Source organism: Leptopilina boulardi, unplaced genomic scaffold (assembly GCF_019393585.1).
Source record: "Leptopilina boulardi isolate dan_hultmark-lab unplaced genomic scaffold, ZJU_Lbou_2.1 LbouV2_347, whole genome shotgun sequence".
In the NCBI taxonomy this organism is placed as follows: Eukaryota; Metazoa; Arthropoda; class Insecta; order Hymenoptera; family Figitidae; genus Leptopilina; species Leptopilina boulardi.
Genome location: NW_026137915.1, coordinates 769,293 through 789,375, shown reverse-complemented (window position 1 = coordinate 789,375; position 20,083 = coordinate 769,293). Strand labels below are relative to the sequence as shown.

At 26.2% G+C, this 20,083-nt stretch overlaps 3 protein-coding genes across 3 annotated transcripts; all 3 read right to left on the bottom strand.

Annotated features, from left to right (window-relative positions):
- Nucleotides 1-828: 828 nt before the first annotated feature.
- LOC127286101 (uncharacterized) lies at nucleotides 829-6,992 on the bottom strand. The gene is made up of 6 exons (XM_051312404.1): nucleotides 6,854-6,992; nucleotides 5,540-5,604; nucleotides 5,266-5,428; nucleotides 3,327-3,531; nucleotides 2,340-2,531; nucleotides 829-1,223 (listed from the first exon to the last, which is right to left on the bottom strand). Exons 1-6 carry the CDS (start codon nucleotides 6,854-6,856, stop codon nucleotides 1,069-1,071), a joined length of 783 nt encoding a protein of 260 aa, XP_051168361.1. The 5' UTR covers nucleotides 6,857-6,992; the 3' UTR covers nucleotides 829-1,068.
- A 3,350-nt stretch (nucleotides 6,993-10,342) lies between these two features.
- LOC127286090 (uncharacterized) lies at nucleotides 10,343-16,064 on the bottom strand. The gene is made up of 4 exons (XM_051312384.1): nucleotides 15,976-16,064; nucleotides 15,073-15,726; nucleotides 10,885-14,586; nucleotides 10,343-10,454 (listed from the first exon to the last, which is right to left on the bottom strand). Exons 1-4 carry the CDS (start codon nucleotides 16,062-16,064, stop codon nucleotides 10,343-10,345), a joined length of 4,557 nt encoding a protein of 1,518 aa, XP_051168341.1.
- Nucleotides 16,065-18,472: 2,408 nt separating this feature from the next.
- On the bottom strand, nucleotides 18,473-19,525 carry LOC127286089 (ATP-dependent DNA helicase PIF1-like). Its single transcript, XM_051312383.1, has 2 exons — nucleotides 19,450-19,525; nucleotides 18,473-19,095 (listed from the first exon to the last, which is right to left on the bottom strand). Exons 1-2 carry the CDS (start codon nucleotides 19,523-19,525, stop codon nucleotides 18,473-18,475), a joined length of 699 nt encoding a protein of 232 aa, XP_051168340.1.
- Nucleotides 19,526-20,083: the final 558 nt, after the last annotated feature.

Sequence of the window (20,083 nt, the reverse complement as noted above, 5' to 3'; positions counted from 1 at the left end):
TCATTTTCATTTATTGAAAATATATTGTTTGAGTACAGAAATAAATAATTATTTATAAAATAAATAATGAGAGAAATATTCAATCAATCTAAGAGATATTCAATCAATTGATTGAATGTCTCTTAAATTAATTTATTGAATGCTGTCAAATAACTTTAATGAAATTTCTAAGAATTGAAATTTTCGAGAATTTAATTTAAAATTTGATTTACAAAAATTTTCATTCTGCAAGGAATGATTAAAAAAAATTTTCTTAATAATAATTGAATTCTTCGATAAAATTATTATGTATAAAAATAATTGAAATGTTGTAAAAAATGTTATTCACATCTATGTCGATAATTAGATTTTATCAAAAATGTTATTATTTCAAAAAAATAATTGTTTAAATAAGAGGTAAAGGGGAGAAGAATTGTATTTAAGTGAAATGAAGGGGGGAAAATGAGACGAGCTGTGAAATTATTTATCACTGAAATTAATATTTCACAAAAAATGTAGAAAATAAGATTTAAAGATTTTTAACCCTCTATTCTTTTTTTTATTTAAAAAAAATTATCTATAGGCTACTATTTTTAGGTTCACAAAAGAAAATATTATATGTCGAAATAATGTTGAAGAATAAAAACTGGAGGACTTATCAAAGCTAATCGGAATTACAATAAATAACTGTACGAAATATGTTTCAACTTTTTTATTATATAACATGAAAAAATATATAATTTGTATATATATATATATATATATATGAATACATTTATTTCTAAATTCTCCAAATTTGTCAAACATAAAAACTTAAAGAGATATAGTTTGTGAAAGAAAAAATTTTACTGTTATGAATGTAAAAAATATTCATAATTTTAACGTCTAAATAAACTTATTTTTCAAAAAAACGAAATGAAATTAAGGTCAATTGAATAAATTTGAAGAATTTTTTACAATAAACTTGATAGATAAATTTTTTTTAATAACTTTTCAATACTCGTTTTCACATTTTGAGCATTTCTTGCTATTGAGATCATTATTATAATCGTAATTAAATTATCTTTGGAAAATAATAAAATAAATTTTTTAATTTCTTTGTGCGGGGTTTTCTCTTTCCATTTGGTCATCATTCACTCTTTTCAATTCCCGATATCCCATTAGAATATCTTTGAGTGGAAGAGGAGGAGCATCTGTAACTTCAATGTCTGCTTCGGTGTTCAATTGCAAGAAAATTCTTGGTCCTAAAAAATATTAAATAAGCATTAATATTTATACTTCCATAAATTATTTTTTACAATTTTTTATTAAACTTCTTCAAATAACTGAAATTCAGTAAAATCTCTTTTATGTACATCCAGATGCGTTAATGCTCTCATTACAGTTTGACAGCGTTTTGAAAAGTCGTCGAACTGAACAAAAGCATTAATGTATCTGGGTTCATTCACAATTTTCACAGAAATTCAATCATAAATATGAAAATATATGATTATTCTAAAAATTTTATGATAAGTCTAAATAAGTAAACTTTAATCTAAAACATACTTATATTATCAACGCTACTCTCTAAATTTGAGTCACCGGAAAATCGATGATTAGGCAGATATAAGTCTGTAGCTGATTCAAACAGCACATATACACTATTTCATCGACGTGTATACGCTGTTTGAATCAGCTGCATACTTAAGGCGCTAGCACACCTTCGACTGCCTGCACAGGCAGCCTCCCACCACGCTGAAAACGTACAAGAGTAAGAGAGACAGAGAATCAGAAGATTGAAATTTGAATTTTCTGTCTCTCTTACTCTTGTACGTTTTCAGCGTGGTGGGAGGCTGCCTGTGCAGGCAGTCGAAGGTGTGCTAGGGCCTTTATAGCTGCAAATTAGTGACGTTTCGCTGATTGGAATTTAAAGAGTACAGTGCCAAAATGATCATTGCTTTAATGTCACTGGATTGTTATATTACAGCAAAATTACAATTTGCACCTCAAGGTAATATTACAAGTAATGTTACAGTGACATTACTTGGTGATATATGATGTTTCAGTAGTGTTAAAGTAATGTTACAAAGAAAGATTGTAAAATTCCATATAATAACAACTTTATCAATCTTCATTGTAACATTGCTGTAATATTACTGTGACATTACTGAAAAACGACTGCGATATCATAGTAATATTATCATGTAATATCACTGTAACATTACTCGTAATATTACCTTGGGACGGACATTTTATTATTGCTGTAATGTCACAGTAACTGTATATTGTAATATTATTAATATTACATGTAACATTATAGTAACATGACAGTAATGTTACGTGCTAGTTGAGTATATATAAAATATATGTAGGTACAATACCTTGATTTCTCACTTTTCCAGTAAGATACACTGGATGACATTTTTTGCAGGTCAAAGTATTTTGAAAGGAAACAATCCTAACTTCCATTTTAAAATTTCCATCAGTGACTGAGCCACAGCCATAGGTGCCAAAATGCCGATTAATTCCAAAGCTTTGGCTTACGAATTTGCTTTTAATATAAGCATAAAGCCCTGAAATAATTAATAAATTAAGAATATGAATGAAATTTTTATCACAAAAATACTATATGAGGCATTATTTTTAAAAATACCTTTTAAAATGAGAAGTTACTGAATTTGCTTGAAACTTCAAATAAATAAATAAATTATTCTATATAAACTTTTGCTTTATATTAAAATAACAAATTCCTAGAATATTACGTAATTGAAGAAAATATATATAAAGTTGCAAATAGTAATTGGATTTTAAAAATTTTAGGTAATGCCGTCACATTTGAATCCAAACTACTATGGTAAATTTTTGTTTTTAATTTTTAAAAACCTTTTGAAATGAAAATATTTTTCCAATCAAATGTTACTCTTTATTTTTAACCACTCATCCCTTTTTAAAAAATTATTTATAACCATTGTACAGCTGAATTATTTATAATCATTGTATTGGAGTTTTTTTGTAATGAAACTATGTAAATATAAGACTCACATAATAATAAATTTCAGTATAATGTGAGAAAAATAATTTTTTGTATATCTTTTATATTAATTTCTTAAAAATATTTGAAACATTTTTGATACATAATATTTTTTCCAACATTTCTTACCGCTAAAAAATATTTAAAAGCTTATTAAAGAAACCAATATAAAAATTGAAATCAACGAAGTTTTGTTATGGTTGTACAAATTTAAATGTGAGTGTTCCTTAAAATTTATATAATATTTCATTTATATTCTAATAAAACAAATATTTTTCAAAATTCAATAAATTAGAAAAGAAATAAAATTGAATAATTAAATGAATCATTTTCTTACTTATTACGTTGTTTTCATGATGAATGATGTCACACAGTTCAACATCGGGGATTTCATTTTCCTCTTCTTGTATTTCTGGAATGTTATGTGCCCCAAGAACATTAATAACAGTTGTCGAAAACAACTGTAATTCGTAATTAACATTTCCTTTGTTATACTCTTCTTTCGTGGGTGCTCGAGAACATGCTCCATCAATGTGTAGTATCTAAAAATTTATTTTAAACATATAATTATTTGCAATAAATAACAAATTTCTTGTAATAAATAAAATGATGAAGAAAAAAATTTTTAAATGATTAAAAACAAATAAAACAATGGACCAGGTATACAAATACTAAGATTGCACATAACTTTGCAGCAACATTGCCGCAAGGTTGTCATACCGTAAAAATGCACTATAACCTTTCGGCAATATTATCATGCAATGTTACTCTAAAGTTACTTGACAATATTCAGTCAATAGAACCCTGTAATGTTGTCCCAATGTATCAGATTATTAGATTAACGTGCAATCTTTCGATAATCTTGAAACAACATTACTAACATTGAATGACAACATTGCGGTAATATTACATAAAAATAAAAATGAAAAAATTGGAATATTAATGCAAAATTAAATTATAAAAAATAGAATGGAAAGTAATCAATAGAACTAAGAAATTATAAAGATATGAAGAAGCAAGAGAAAAAGAAACACATTTAGAAAGTAAATAAATTATATAAACATATGAAACCTAAACTATATACTAATAATATAATACATGATAATAATGTTTCATGTTGAATATGAACAAAATGATTTAAAACTAATTCTAATGTCAAATATATGAATAATGTATATAAATATAACTACCTAAATAAAAAAAAAGAATAACAAACGCAAGCAAAAATTGAAAGAAACGAAGTATAATAATGGAAATAACCATGCAAAAATAGTAAAAAGAAAATTTAAAATATGTAACAGAAGATAAATAACAAAAAAACTGCTATAAATAAATATAATTTAACTATTAACGGAAAAATGAATCAAAAGATAACACTCATTATTTATTATATTATATCAATCGTTTTTAATATAGTACTGTCATAAGTATATTATATAAATAGAATTAATTAATTATAAGTAAAATAAAATATGATTAATAAAGAATTGAATAATAAGTTAAACAAATCGAATAATAAATAATAACAATTTCAAAATAAGTAAAAATTTAAAAACAAGTAACATCGAAAAATCTAAAAATTAAAATAATAATGCAATTATAATAAATAATATTATTCATAATAAAATTTATATTGAAATATGAACAAATGAATGGAAATAGAAAGGAAAGTCATATTGAACTTAACATGAACCTATAATAATTATATAATAAAGAATAAAATAAATTACACAAAATTAAGTAAAAGAAATGGAACTAAAAATAGTTACTATGAATGTAAAAATTAATAGAACTAAAAAAATCTATTGAAACAAACAATTTACTACATAACAAATACAAAATTTTATTTTAAATAAAATAAGTATGTACATATTAAAAATAAAGTGTATACTCCAGTGAAAATAATCACGTATCGATCTGGACATGTTATTATACGAGTATGTACACGAAGAACAGTGTTTTACACGTGATAAATTGTTCCTCAGGTATTTACTCGTGCATTGCACATGCACTTACATGTCCGAATCGACACGTTATTATTTTTAATTTAGAAAGAAAGAAAAACAATTATATATATATATATATATATATATATATATTATACAATGATTCTTATATTCCGGATTCCTTAAAAAAAAATTTTTTTAATGAATTTTTTTGGTTTGAAAAATAGAAAAAATTTAAAATAAAATTTTTTTTTAGAATGTCCGGTATGTGAAAATAACCTTGTATATACTATATGATTTGACATCAGTTATATAGTAATTATTACTTACATTAGCTTCACAGATATGTTCCTCTAATTCATTAATTTCTTCTGTGCCCCATATTACACATTGTATTATTTTTCCTGAATTGTTGCTTAAATAGAATTTAAGCAATTCCGTTTTCCCGGACAATCTTCGAGGAATCACCTTTTGCACAAAAGCAACTAACTCTCTGTAGAAAAAAAGTTTTTGCAATTTTATTTTGTTAATAAACTGAAATATTCGAAGAATTTTATTTGAATTATAACTTTTGTATATTAGTTATTTGTTATTCTTTACTTACACTGTTTTATCCCACAACTTGATTGCATCGATCGCCTCATTAGATGTGAAGTCCACGTTATTTTCCTGTCATATAACGAAAGAAAATTAAACAAAATATAAGTAAAATGCAATTTAAAAAATTTGTTTTCCATTTAATAATAATTCCCATTAATAATAATTAATGATATAAATATTGTTTATTATATATTATAATAATATAATATAATATTATAATATAATTATAATTAATAATAATATTATAATTATTATTATTATATTATTATATTATTATTATAATAATTATAATTATAATTATAATATAATATTGTAATATTACAGTGATGTTTTATATAATTATAACATTAAAATAATAGTATACAGTAATATTACTATAACATTACCTAGAGACAGTTTTTCTAATATTATTGTCATATTACCAATGTTACATATCACATTACATTATTATTATAATAATATGATGATATGAATGCCAAAATAAGTTATTTAGAGTTATGAAATATATATTTAAAATTCATCAGAATAAATAAGAATTTTAATTGCCTATATCTCCTTGTGTATTATCTACTATAAACAAAAATTCTCAAGAAACTTCTATTCCAAAGAAGGTTCCTTTATAATCTTCACATAATTGAATTTCTCAGAATTTTAAAGTTATATTCTCAAAATAAACATAATATGTTTTGATCGGATGAAGCAAAATATGAGTATAATAGATATGATTTGTGTTAATGTTTTTGTAATGTGATACTTTTGTATTTGATAATTTTATATAAACTTATGTAAGACAAGGAGTTCACATTTCATTTATTGTAAATAAACATTTATTCATTATAGTTTTATAATGAATTAATTGATAAATTAATTATAATTTTATACCTAATCATTTTATTGATTAATTAATTATTTTGAAAATATTTTTTCATTTTATCCTATTCTTTATACATAATATTGAAATAATTATTCTAAGACAAATAAATAAACAATTTATTTAAAAAATACTTGAAAAATTGTTATACATTTTCTTTAAATATTTCTTATAAATAAATTATAAATAAATTTTTATAAGTAAGAAAAGTTGCATTTACTTAATTATGTTCTAGATTATGCATACATATATACTGTGGTTAAATTGAAATTATTATATTATTTTACTTCCATCTATGCTATTATATTATACCTCAATAAATGAATATTTAAAAAAAAAATATTTCATAATTTATGATAATTTTCATAATGCAAATTTAATTAAAATAATAAGAAACAATTTTCTAAAGTAATTAAAGATAGAATAAAATTTAATTTTCCTTCTTACCATTTTCAAGTTCCTTCCTTCACAAATATTTTTCACAAAGTTTCAGCAAGATTCTATTTTTCAAACTGTTCACAAGAGACGTTGTATTGACTGTGATCTAAGCATTTGACACCACACATGAAGCAAGTTTCAAATTGGTGGGGTTCCTAGGACATGCGCTTAGGTGAAGATTAATGAAACTGAGGCCATAAATATCATGGGATACGGAGAGGGAATATTACCCAGAAATAAGTAACGAGAACAAGAATATAACCAAGAATACAACAGACTAAAATTTCCGAAGAGAATTTAAAAGAATTTTTGTGCTTTTGTACCTACATTTTTTCCTACCTTAGATTCGCAAGATATAATATCGATAATTTAAAAAAAAAATAATTTTAATTTTGGAAACATACTTTCTTATAGGAAATTGAATGGCGCATCTTTTTGTTCTTTAATTTTTTGTTGTAAAACAAATATTTTAGAAGATAATAACTAAAAACTGAAAATTTTAAATTCATAAAATTAATTAAATTTTAAAACATAAACTATCATATCTTTGGTAATTATTATAGGATTCGATTGATATTTCGTATAGAAAAGCAGTTGGTTCTAAAGAAGGCAAAAATGAAATAAAAAACGTAAAAATGATAAATTGTTTAACAATTTTGCTTTCTTAATTAAGACTTGTCAGAAATTCTATTTTCTTACTTTTGCCGATAAAAAGTCTGCGGGGAACTTTAAAATTGAGAAAACTTGCAGTGAGAGATTAGTTTATTAGTATAAAAGGAAGTTTTTTGGAACGTTTGAAAACGATTCGTCAAAAACTAATAAAAATATTCATAAACTAAAAAAATTCGCTACGACGTATACATAGCTACGTCAGCAGATGTATACAGTTTCTGGTTTTTCCTGGTTTAATACAAAATTCCAATGAAAACAATAACTATTTACCCATCTATTAATTTAACAATTATTTATCAATAAAATTACAATTCCTTTTACATTAATTTTTATATTTTGCTTCCTCGTGGAGGAAGCTTTGTAGTCCTTTAATTTTTAAAAATTTTCAAAGTGTCGGAAACAAATTTTTTTCTTTATAGAAACATGTTATATGAGATCCTGATCAATTGTCCGGATGTATGTGTGTGTGTGTGTGTGTGCGTGTGTGGATCCCTTTTTTGTTTAGAAGATAACTTTAACAGGTTTTAATGGATTTAGATCAAATTTGGTAGGCTCATTTATCATATTAATATCTCAAATCTGACCAAAGGATTTTAAAAAATATCCCAAAAAAAAAAATTTTATCGTCTTTTTTCCAAAAATTTTTTTTTAATCGAAAAAATTTTTAAATAGAAAAATTTAAGGTTATATATAATAAAATCGTATTCCTTACGTCAAGACAAATCGATCGGTATATATAAAGTATAGTTTTAATTAAAATTTAAAGAATTAATGAAAATTAAAAAATCAAAAATTCACATTTTGGCAATAAAATTTTGTGATTTTTTAAATTGAACTTTATATATGAAATAATTGTATTCCTTACATGAAAACGAATCGATTGGTATATATAAAATTTACATTTGAGGTAAATTTAATAAATTAATGAAAGTTAAAAATAGAAAATACACATTTTAGCTGAAAAATTTTGTATTCATTTAAATTCAAGTTTAAATATAAAATAATTGTGTTCCTTGCATTAAAACGAATCGATATAATTGTAAATAATTATAAATTATATATTATTTTTCATTAATATTTAGAAATTTCGGTTAAAATATGAATTTTTAATTTTTTAAATTCCATTAATTCTTTAAATTTAACTCAAATGTATAGGTACTCAAATGTTTATATTATTATATTATTTTTGTATGTTTATTTCAATGTTAATGCTTTCTCCACGAGGAAGCAAATTTTTTTGCTGATCGTAAAGAGGAAGCAAAATGTTCATGTGATGAACATCTGAATTTACAACTTGTTTATTTAACAATCAGAATAATAAAATTCATTCAATTATTAAGTATTTTTGACTATCAAACTGAATAACATTTAATTATTATAGGCCTCACATATCATTTTTAGTCATTTGAAAATAATTTAAATTTAATCTTTTATATATAAGTTAAAAGTTTTATTCTAAGACGATAATATAGAATAGAACATCAATATTATTCAATTTGATTTTATAAAATCAAATAGTTTGCATTTCTTATCACAGTTTCATATTTTTTTAATTTTTTTACGTCGTAACAGTATAAAAGATTACAGGACCCTGCACAAAATACATTAAAAATCCCTTTTCCGTTAAATAGTTTGGAACTTCGTGACAGTGAAGTTCAAGTAATTCTAAGCAAAAGCTCTCTGGGTCACAACCCCTAATTCCGAGCCAGCTTACCCGCTAGAAGCTTTTAAAGGTCAAAAGAAGAGAGTTATTTCTTCCTACTGTTCTACCTGAAAAATTCAATATTTTCCTTACTTCTTTGTAAGTACGAACTTTGAAGTACTAAAAATAATAGTGTAGTTTTTTAGTGTAGTGTAGTGCACTGTAGTGCAATGCAGTATAGTACAATAAAGTACAGTTTACTATAGTCTGTCATAGTGCAGTGCAGTGCAGTAAAGTAAAGTATGGTAAACTAAAGTACAGAATAGTATAGTACAGTATAGTATAGTATGGTACAGTACAGTATACTACAGTATAGTATAGTACAGTACTATCCTATATTATACTATACTACACTATAACAGACTATAATATAGCATACTGTAGTAGTATACTGATAGTAGTATACTGATAGTAGTATACTGATAGTATACTTTACTGTACTATACTATACTGCACTATACTATATTGTACTGTACTCTACTATACTGAAATTTACTGTACTCTAATGTACTCTACTGTACTATACTATAGTATAGTCTGTTATAGTGTAGTATAGTATAATATAGGATAGTACTGTACTATACTATACTGTAGTATACTGTACTGTACCATACTATACTATACTGTACTATACTATTCTGTACTTTAGTTTACCATACTTTACTTTACTGCACTGCACTGCACTATGACAGACTATAGTAAACTGTACTTTATTGTACTATACTGCATTGCACTACAGTGCACTACACTACACTAAAAAACTACACTATTATTTTTAGTACTTCAAAGTTCGTACTTACAAAGAAGTAAGGAAAATATTGAATTTTTCAGGTAAAACAGTAGGAAGAAATAACTCTCTTCTTTTGACCTTTAAAAGCTTCTAGCGGGTAAGCTGGCCCGGAAATTGGGGTTGTGACCCAGAGAGCTTTTGCTTAGAATTACTTCAACTTCACTGTCACGAAGTTCCAAACTATTTGACGGAAAAAGTACTGTACTGCACTGTACTTTACTTTACACTATAACCTTATATATATTTCCAAATTTGCCTTTATTCCAATATAATTAAACCAATTTCCAATTTTGCTTTAATTCCAATATAACCAAACCAATTTCCAATTTTGCTTTTATTCCAAAATGACCAAATCAATTTCCAATTTTGCCTTTAATCCAATATAACCAAACCAATTTGCAATTCTACCTTTATTCCAATATATTAGATTTGAAATAATTTCATTCCTTTAATGAAATATGTTAATTAAGATAATCCAAGAAATAAATTTATGCTATATATTTTTGACATTTTTATTTTCTCCTTCAAAGTTATAAAACAGTAATATTGTTTACTATTAAAAACATCCGTAAAAACATTGATTGAACTGATTCACATTTGGAGACTAATCTTTTCAGCCCAATCAAGTCAAATCTTTTGGCATGGTTAGGAGAGGATATTTTCGAATATTTAAAAAATTCCATACTGATCGTACCCTTAAATGTAATGTTGTATATTAAAAACCATAAATACATAAAGATATATTACACTAAATTGAATTAAAATTATTCAAAAATTTCACTATATACATAATTTTTTATATATTTATTACTTCTATTATCTCCTAAATATATTTTTACAGAATCAAATGATTTAACTCTTGATAATGCAACATACATCTGACCGTGATTGAAGACATCTCTTCTCAAATCAATGGATATTCTGTTGAATGTTTGCCCTTGAGATTTATTGATAGTCATTGCGAAAGCCAATTTTATAGGAAATTGTCTTCTTTTAAAAGTAAATGGATATAAATTTTCACAATATAGAGTTACTCTATGTAAAAAAACAATATTTCCACTCTTATCTCCAGTCAATATTTGACATTTAATAACATTATGTGATAAATCTAAAATAATTAACCTTGTTCCATTACATAAACCTTCATTAATACTAAGGTTTCTAATAAGCATTACAACTGAATTAATTCTCAAATGTAATTCATGTGGTGGTAAAGCAGGCGGAGAGAGAGTATTTAAATATTCTGGTAACAAGACTTCCGCAAAACTTCCATTATCACAAGTTTCAGTAGAATCAATACTTTTATACATTTTTTCCCCATTACTGTCTAAGAGACGCACCACTCTCTTATTAATATCATCAACGTCAACGTTTCTAGGTGCTAAAATTGCACACTCTGACAACTCTCTAAATTTATTCTGTTGTATCAAATGACCATACATTTCTTCAGCAATATCTACATTTCCATGTTGAATAATATGTTCTGGTAATTTAACATTATCATCTACATCATTTAATTCACCATTGCCCACTTTAAGTAGAAAATCTACAAATTCCGTCTCCTGTGGTAAGGCTCTCATATTTTCTGTTAAAGTGTATTTTTTGAAATGTTTCCATAGTTTACTGTTCTTTATGGATAAATTTACGATTTCTGATCTAGTGCCTCGTTCTTTAATTGGCAAAGTTTGTCGAAAATCTCCTCCTAGAATTACAATTTTACCACCAAAAGGAACATTTGATTTCATTATATCTCTTAATAGATAATCCATAATTTCTAAGGCATATTTTGGAGCCATTGGTGCTTCATCCCAAATAAAAACATCTATATTTTTTAAAAAGAGTCCCTCTTTTGACTGAACTTTAATGTTTGAAGTTGAATCACTATACAGTGGAACAGGTAATCCTAAAACTTTATGAACAGTTTTCCCGTTAGGGAGCAAAGTGGCAGCTATACCCGTAAATGCCATGTTACAAACATTCACTCCTTTGCTTCTTAATAAATGCCATAGTGTAATGTATAAAAAAGTTTTTCCAGATCCTCCACAACCATTGACATATAAGCATTTAGAACCATTTAAAGAAGAATCTTTTATAACTTGAAGTATATAGTCAACTACGACTTTCTGTTTTACATTTAATGTATCATAATTTTGTTCTCCTATCTTAATATGTTCTAACATATTTATATCGTCAACTTGTATAGAACGATTTTCATCTTCTATGTCTAATAATCCCTGAAAGTCAGTTAAATTGTATCCTTCATTAAGTAACAGTGATTTTATATTTCTATAAGCCATATTTTCAGCCTCAATATTGTTAATTTTTGAAAAATCTTCTGACAGATGCCTCTTAAATTGTTCCCAAAGTTTATCCGGGTGAACAGGATGACAATGAATTAAAATTCTTACAAATAATTGGCGAAGTGAATGAGGCATCATCCATAAAGTAGCTTCTTCCATTGTTCTAATCCACTCAGTATCATCTTCCACAAGTCCTAATGCCAAACAAGCAGATGTAAAAGATTCAAGCACGACTCCATTAACTGTTCTTAAACTTTCAAAAGAAGTTGCTCCTTTTACTGTAAGCAACAATAATCTCAGGTGAAATAATTCCATTTGAGAGGGATTAACTGAATACATTCTTCCCAATACTTTTTCCTTACGAATTCTTTGTTTCCATTCAACAGATTTTGTTATCCACGTATAATGTTCTGGTATTTCTGAATAGTAATACTGATGAGCATTACTATCACGTTGGTTAAGTTTAAAGTAATCCAGTAATTTTGTATTTTTCTTCAAGTCAAAAGTAACAACGTTACTATCTTTTCCTTCTCGAATAATAACATTCTGTTCATTTGGTAAATGTATGGGTAAACGATTAATACTATGACTCTTTTTTCCTAAAGGTTTACTTAGAATTCTCCAAACTGCCTCAACAGGACCAACATATCTATTTTCTTCATAATGATTTATTTCATTGTGATTCACAGTTACCTCACCATTCGCATTTGTGATAACAATGGATGCAGCATCATGCCCCTTGAAAATATATTTATATAAATATTTAACAGATTTGATACTCGAAACTATTTCCACATTTATATGACAATTAAATATTTCTGATAGCTTAGGACAATAAGGAACAACATTAGAATTATCAACAACAAATCCATTTGGTCGTTCATACGTTCTATTATTATTTCTTCGACGACAGTGAACATAGCAATTTTCTTCAATTGTAGTTTCATTTTGGTATGGTTTTGGAAAATTTTTTGAACATTTTCCATCAATCAAACACCAATCTCCACAAGGTCCGTGAATGTTATTTTGCATTATTATTTTATGTAAGGTAGGATTAATATTTTCATCAGGAATTTCTGCAGAAATATAACGATCAACACTTTCAACTGTCAATATTTTAGAATTTTCTTTCAATATAACTAACAAATGAATGTGTGGCAATCCTCGCTTTTGAAATTCAATAACATAAACATAAGACTTTACCTCTCCAAATAATTTATTATCAACAATAACTTTTAGCAGATGTTTCACTTTTAATGCAAAAACCCTAGTTACTATATCAGGTCTATCAGCAGCAGTTTGGTGGGGTAATAGATTTTCCTTTATCTCTTTCCAATTTGGATTACATGTCATTGTAATAAATAAATCCGGTCTACCATGACGAGCAACAATAGCCATGGAATCTTGATATTGTTGCATCATATTGCGAGGAGATCCTATAAAAGTAGAAGGCAATATAAGCATTTTTCCAACGTGTACATCATTTTCTAACTCACGATTATGTAAATAATCAATCAGTCCTTTATATGTTTCACTTCTCAATTGAGCTTGATTATTTGCACAAAATCTTAATCTATCTTTTTCTATTTTTACATAATTATCAACTACCCATTGTTGAAACAACCGCCCGCCATGTAAGAATTGATTAAATTCCATATTTCTTATTGCGATTTTGTATTTGACATAGGCAGACCTAGAAATAGTAATGTTTCTTTTTCTATAATCACTATCACTACGAATCATATTAATATTATAACCTTTATTTCCAAATGGGTAAAATATAGGATAAATCCAAGGTTCAACATTGGGATCCAAATTACTTACTAATTTTAATTTCTTTGTAGATTTATTATAAACCGTTACATAGGATTCTGGTATTTCTCCTTCTGAGTTTGTATTAAAAATTGCAGCAACTTCATTAAAACTTTGAAAATTGTATCTTTTTTTATCTAAACCTTTCTTCAACGTAAATAATAATTGTAATTCAGGAATATCTTCATTTCTTTTTCTTGCTAATTCAGCTTCCATTTTAATTACTTCTGACATCATCATAAAAGATTTTGTGTATACATTAGAATTTCGCATAATATTTTCTATAGTTTTTAAGACTTCTTCATCCAAAATATAATTACTTTTTTTTCTGTAACAAATTGCTTCTTCAGGATCATAAATAAATAATTGACCAAAACATGGATCTTCACCTTTATCCGGATATAAAGCGCTATTAATTTGATAGTAAATTTGACCTTGAATTTTGTAACAGAATGGTCCCCTTCTCCTGCCATTAAAGTTAATTACATTAGCATTCAAAGATGCAAAAGAAAAGGAATTATTATACAATCTTATATTTTTTTTAAAATGGCCAGATTTATTATGAATACCTTCTAGCAAAAGCCTTAATTCATTGGGATATTCTACTGAACCTATCACAACGCCACCATGACCACAGCAATCATTAAAACTACCTTTTTTATTGGCAACTTTTTCGTCTTTAAAATGTTTAGCTTGACAATGTGTGCAGTAAAAATTCATCGAACCTAGATAATTTTCAACATTGTTTGATTTAAATGGCATATTATCATTTAAATCTGCATTTGATATTGATGGAGTAGAAAGAATCAAATTAGAATTTACATCATTTACTTTCTGTAACTCATTTGGCCGAATATTTAATTCAGATTTTAATTGTGTTATTTGACAATTTTTTATTTCTCTTTCTTTATTAATTTTCTTTAAGTTTACATGAGAAGAATTTGTATCATACTGAAGTTGTTTTTTTTCAGATTCGGCATGGAGTTTATTTTTTGTTGAAGAGTCTCCTTCATCTAAATAATTTGATGTATCTTTTTTACGTTTTAAGTTTTGCCTCTCACGATAACTTTTTTGAATCTCAGCTCTACTTTTTTTAACTGTTGTTGATGCAATATTTTGTTCTTTTTTGGATATGGCATGAAGTTTTTCTTTTGTCGAACAGTCTTCTTCATATAAACAATTAAAATTATCAATTTTACGTTTTAATTTTTGCCTCTCACGATAATTTTTTTGAATTTCAGCTCTACTTTTTTTTAGTGTTGTTGATGCAATATCTGCTTCATTTATCTTTTTTATGATTTTCGGGCAAGATTCTCCACACTGCAGTTGTTTATCTTTTTCTGTTAAAAGACAATTCCAGTCATATTCAACTCTGCAAGATCTACTATTAAGAACTTGAACAGATGGAAAATTCCTTAAATGATTGTTTTTGAACATTAGCATTAAATGATTTCTCATATTACAATGATAGTAATTGACAGAATGGGGCATAATATTAAAATATAACGATGTTGCGAATGCTATTGCATATATTCCACAAGCAAGACTATTTTCTGGTTGTTGATCAACAATTGTGAAAATTACTGGTGGTTTAAAAGGATATAATCTAATTAAATATTTTTTCTGATCTTCATTTAAACATTTTTTGTTAAGACTATCAAAAATGTAAAGACTTTTTCCATCATAGTAAGTACAAATCCAATGACCACATTTATGAGAACCACTAAAAAGTATTTGAATGTGCTGCTTATTTATCTCGATTGGATATATCATATCAAGTGCTTGTAAAAATAAAGTATTTTGCATATTATAAAATAAATTTGATTCTCTTCCCAATAACTTTTGAAATTCATACATATGATCATTATTTAACATTTGTCCTTCAGTAATTACAATACTTAAATCATTATCACTCAAATTAACAATTTCTCCTTTGTTTGTCATTGCTTTTTTTATTTATAAAAATTACAGATATAACGAAATTGAAATTTAGAAGATCAATTTCCAATTTTGCCTTTATTCCGATATGATCAAATCAATTTCCAATTTTTCCTTTAATCCAATATAAACCAACCAATTTCCAATTTTGCCTTTAATCAAAAATGACCAAATCAATTTCCAATTTTTCCTATAATCCAATATAAACCAACCAATTTCCAATTTTGCCTTTAATCAAAAATGACCAAATCAATTTCCAATTTTTCCTTTAATCCAATATAAACCAACCAATTTCCAATTTTTGCTTTATTCCAATATAACCAAATCAATTTCCAATTTTGCCTTTTTTCCAGTATAACCAAACCAATTTCCAATTTTGCCTTTTTTCCAGTATAACCAAACCAATTTCCAATTTTGCCTTTTTTCCAATATAACCAAACCAATTTCCAATTTTTCCTTTATTCCAATGTAACCAAATATAACCAAACCAATTTCCAATTTTTCCTTTATTCCAATATAACCAAATCAATTTTCAATTTTGCCTTTAATCCAATATAACCAAACCAATTTCCAATTTTTCCTTTTTTCCAGTATAACCAACCAATTTCCAATTTTGCCTTTTTTCCAGTATAACCAAACCAATTTCCAATTTTGCCTTTTTTCCAGTATAACCAAACCAATTTCCAATTTTTCCTTTATTCCAATGTAACCAAATATAACCAAACCAATTTCCAATTTTTCCTTTATTCCAATATAACCAAATCAATTTCCAATTTTGCCTTTATACCAATATAACCAAACCAATTTCCAATTTTACCTTTCTCCAATATAACCAAACCAATTTTGTCCTCTTTCCAATATAACCAATCAATTTCCAATTTTGCCTTTAAACCAATATAACCAAACCAATTTCCAATTTTACCTTTCTCCAATATAACCAAACCAATTTTGTCCCTTTTCCAATATATAACCAACCAATTTCCAATTTTGCCTTTTTTCCAGTATAACCAAACCAATTTCCAATTTTGCCTTTTTTCCAGTATAACCAAACCAATTTCTAATTTTTCCTTTATTCCAATATAACCAACCAATTTCCAATTTTGCCTTTTTTCCAGTATAACCAAACCAATTTCCAATTTTGCCTTTTTTCCAGTATAACCAAACCAATTTCTAATTTTTCCTTTATTCCAATATAACCAACCAATTTCCAATTTTGCCTTTTTTCCAGTATAACCAAACCAATTTCCAATTTTGCCTTTTTTCCAGTATAACCAAACAAATTTCTAATTTTGCCTTTTATTGAATCAATACAACAATATTTATTTATAACAACATTACTTACTTCATATGCTCACGAAGTTCACTTTATATTCACTAAATTCACTTTATGTCTTATATAAAATCACTATATATCCACTATGTTCACTAAATTTTTACATTTATTTATAACAACATTACTTACTTCATATGCTCACGAAGTTCACTTTATATTCACTAAATTCACTTTATGTCTTATAAAATCACTATATATCCACTATGTTCACTAAATTTTTACTAAATTCACTGTATATTCACTCACAATCAGTGAGTGAATTTTTTTTTATTAGGTTAAATATTTTTCAAGTATTCAAGTAACTGTTGTACTTGACAAACCGAAATATTCTACAATATGAAGATTTTAAAATTATCATTTCGTTTAGAGGGTTATATTATATTGTTCATATATATATGAACAATAGAACCCTTATTTTTGAGTCTTAACTCTGAGGACCCAGGTAATATTTTCTTTCTCCCTTTATTGCATGGAAATTATTAGAACTACTATCGTGGTCAAAGTAATGTTTTACTGTCTCTCTCTATTATAAGCAAATAACATAAATTGCTCTCTCTTCAGGTAACGCATTTGCTTCTCTCTCTTTCCACTTAAATATAGCATAAAACTATCTCCCTTCAGGTAACGCTATTGCCCTCTTCTTCTTTTCAAAACAAATATCAATAAACTGTCTCCCTTTACCTAATTTGCATATTTACTCTTTTCATATAAGGATTTATTTGATACGATAAAATAAAATATTTAGGTGACCTGGACATTGAAAAGGGGGCTTACCTGCGAAAAAATTAATTTTTTATTGATTGTTGATTCTGATAGAGGAAAGTCTTTTCTATTTATATTATTATTGAATATTATTATTATATTTTATTATTTATTTATATTAATATTGCCGTTATATATTTTTCATTTTAAATTATCATTGCCATTATCAACAATATTATCTTTATCATTATGATTTTATTTGTCATTATATAATCTTGCCATTATAGTTAATTAATGCCATTAAATACCACTATTATCATTATTATGTCACTAATATGATCCAAATTTTATGTAAAAATAAATTTAGGTATAGATTTGATTAAAGTACTTCTGGGTAAACAATATTTTTTATGTATAATTTTTGTGGGAATTCTGGATTATTGAATACTGCAGAATCTGTAGCATAAACTTTTAAATTATCCTTAGATCTGACTCGAGAGAAACCAACATATATTTGACCGTGACCAAATGCAGAACTTGGTAAAAATAATCCTACTTTATCGAAAGACTGACCTTGAGATTTGTTTATCGTCATTGCATAGGCAAGTCTAACAGGAAATTGTCTTCTTACCATTTTGAAAGGAAATAGATCTTCTGAAGGAGATAAGTCAATACGTGGAATTAACACTTTTTCTCCTTTAAATTTTCCAGAAATAATTTCAGCACAAATAACATTTTTTAATAAACGCCTAACAACTAATCGAGTTCCATTACATAATCCTTGAACAAGATTCATGTTTCTTAAAAGCATAATTATACATCCTACTTTTAATCTTAATTTATGTGGTGGTAAACCATCTGGAGTTATACTATTCAAATATTCTACTGGAATCGGATTATTTGAGCTGTTTGATTCATCATCAATATGAGAATCAACACTGTAATACACCACTTCTTCTTCTTCTAATCTAGATAAAATGCATTCATTCAAATGTAACACATCTGAATTAGTAAGTGAAAGGATACAAGATGTATAAACAGTTACATCATTTGAATTTATTGATATTCCAAAAATTTCATTAATTAAATTTCCATTTGAAATTAATTCATCTGGAATTTCAATTACATTATTTTCTTTTTCAAATATATTTTCAGTTTTTCCGTTACCAACATTTAGTAACCAATTTGAAAAATCGTGGTTATTATTTGCTCTAATGTTTCTATGTAAAGACATAGTTACAAAGTGATCCCATAATATACTATTTTTTACACATGTTTCAATAATGTGAGTACGACTACCATGTTTTACAATAGGTAAAGTTTGTCTGAAATCTCCTGAAAGTAAAATAACTTTACCGCCAAAAGGTCTATTACTTTTTGTAATGTCTCTTAACATATTTTCCACTGCTTGTAAAGCATACTTGGGTGCCATTGTTATTTCATCCCAAATAATAATTTTTGCACTTCTTAAAACTTCAGCATGTTTAGACATTCCACTAACATTACATGTTGAATTTTCATTTAGTGGTATGGGTAATTTAAACAAATTATGGGATGTTCGACCACCTTTTAAAAGATTAGCAGCTATTCCAGTTCATGCAACAGGTAAAGCAACTAATCCTTCACTTTCAAGAGCAGTGATGATTGCATTGTGCAAATAGCTTTTGCCACTACCTCCAGGTCCATCAAGAAAAATATATCTATTTTTGTTATCATCATTATGAACTGCAATCATAACTTCATTAAATACTTGACGTTGTTCATTATTTAGACTTCGAATAAGAGTATCAGCTTCTATTTTAAGCAACTTTAATGTCAAAAGATCATTTTTCTCGTTTAGAGGATTATAACTTTGTAGAAGTTTTTGATTAATATTTGGCAAACCAAACTGATCTAATTTAAATCCATGGGAACCAAGTACTTCTTCAATTAAAGTTAATGACTGTTGAATAGAGATTTCTACTGGTACTTTATTGTCGAAAATCATATG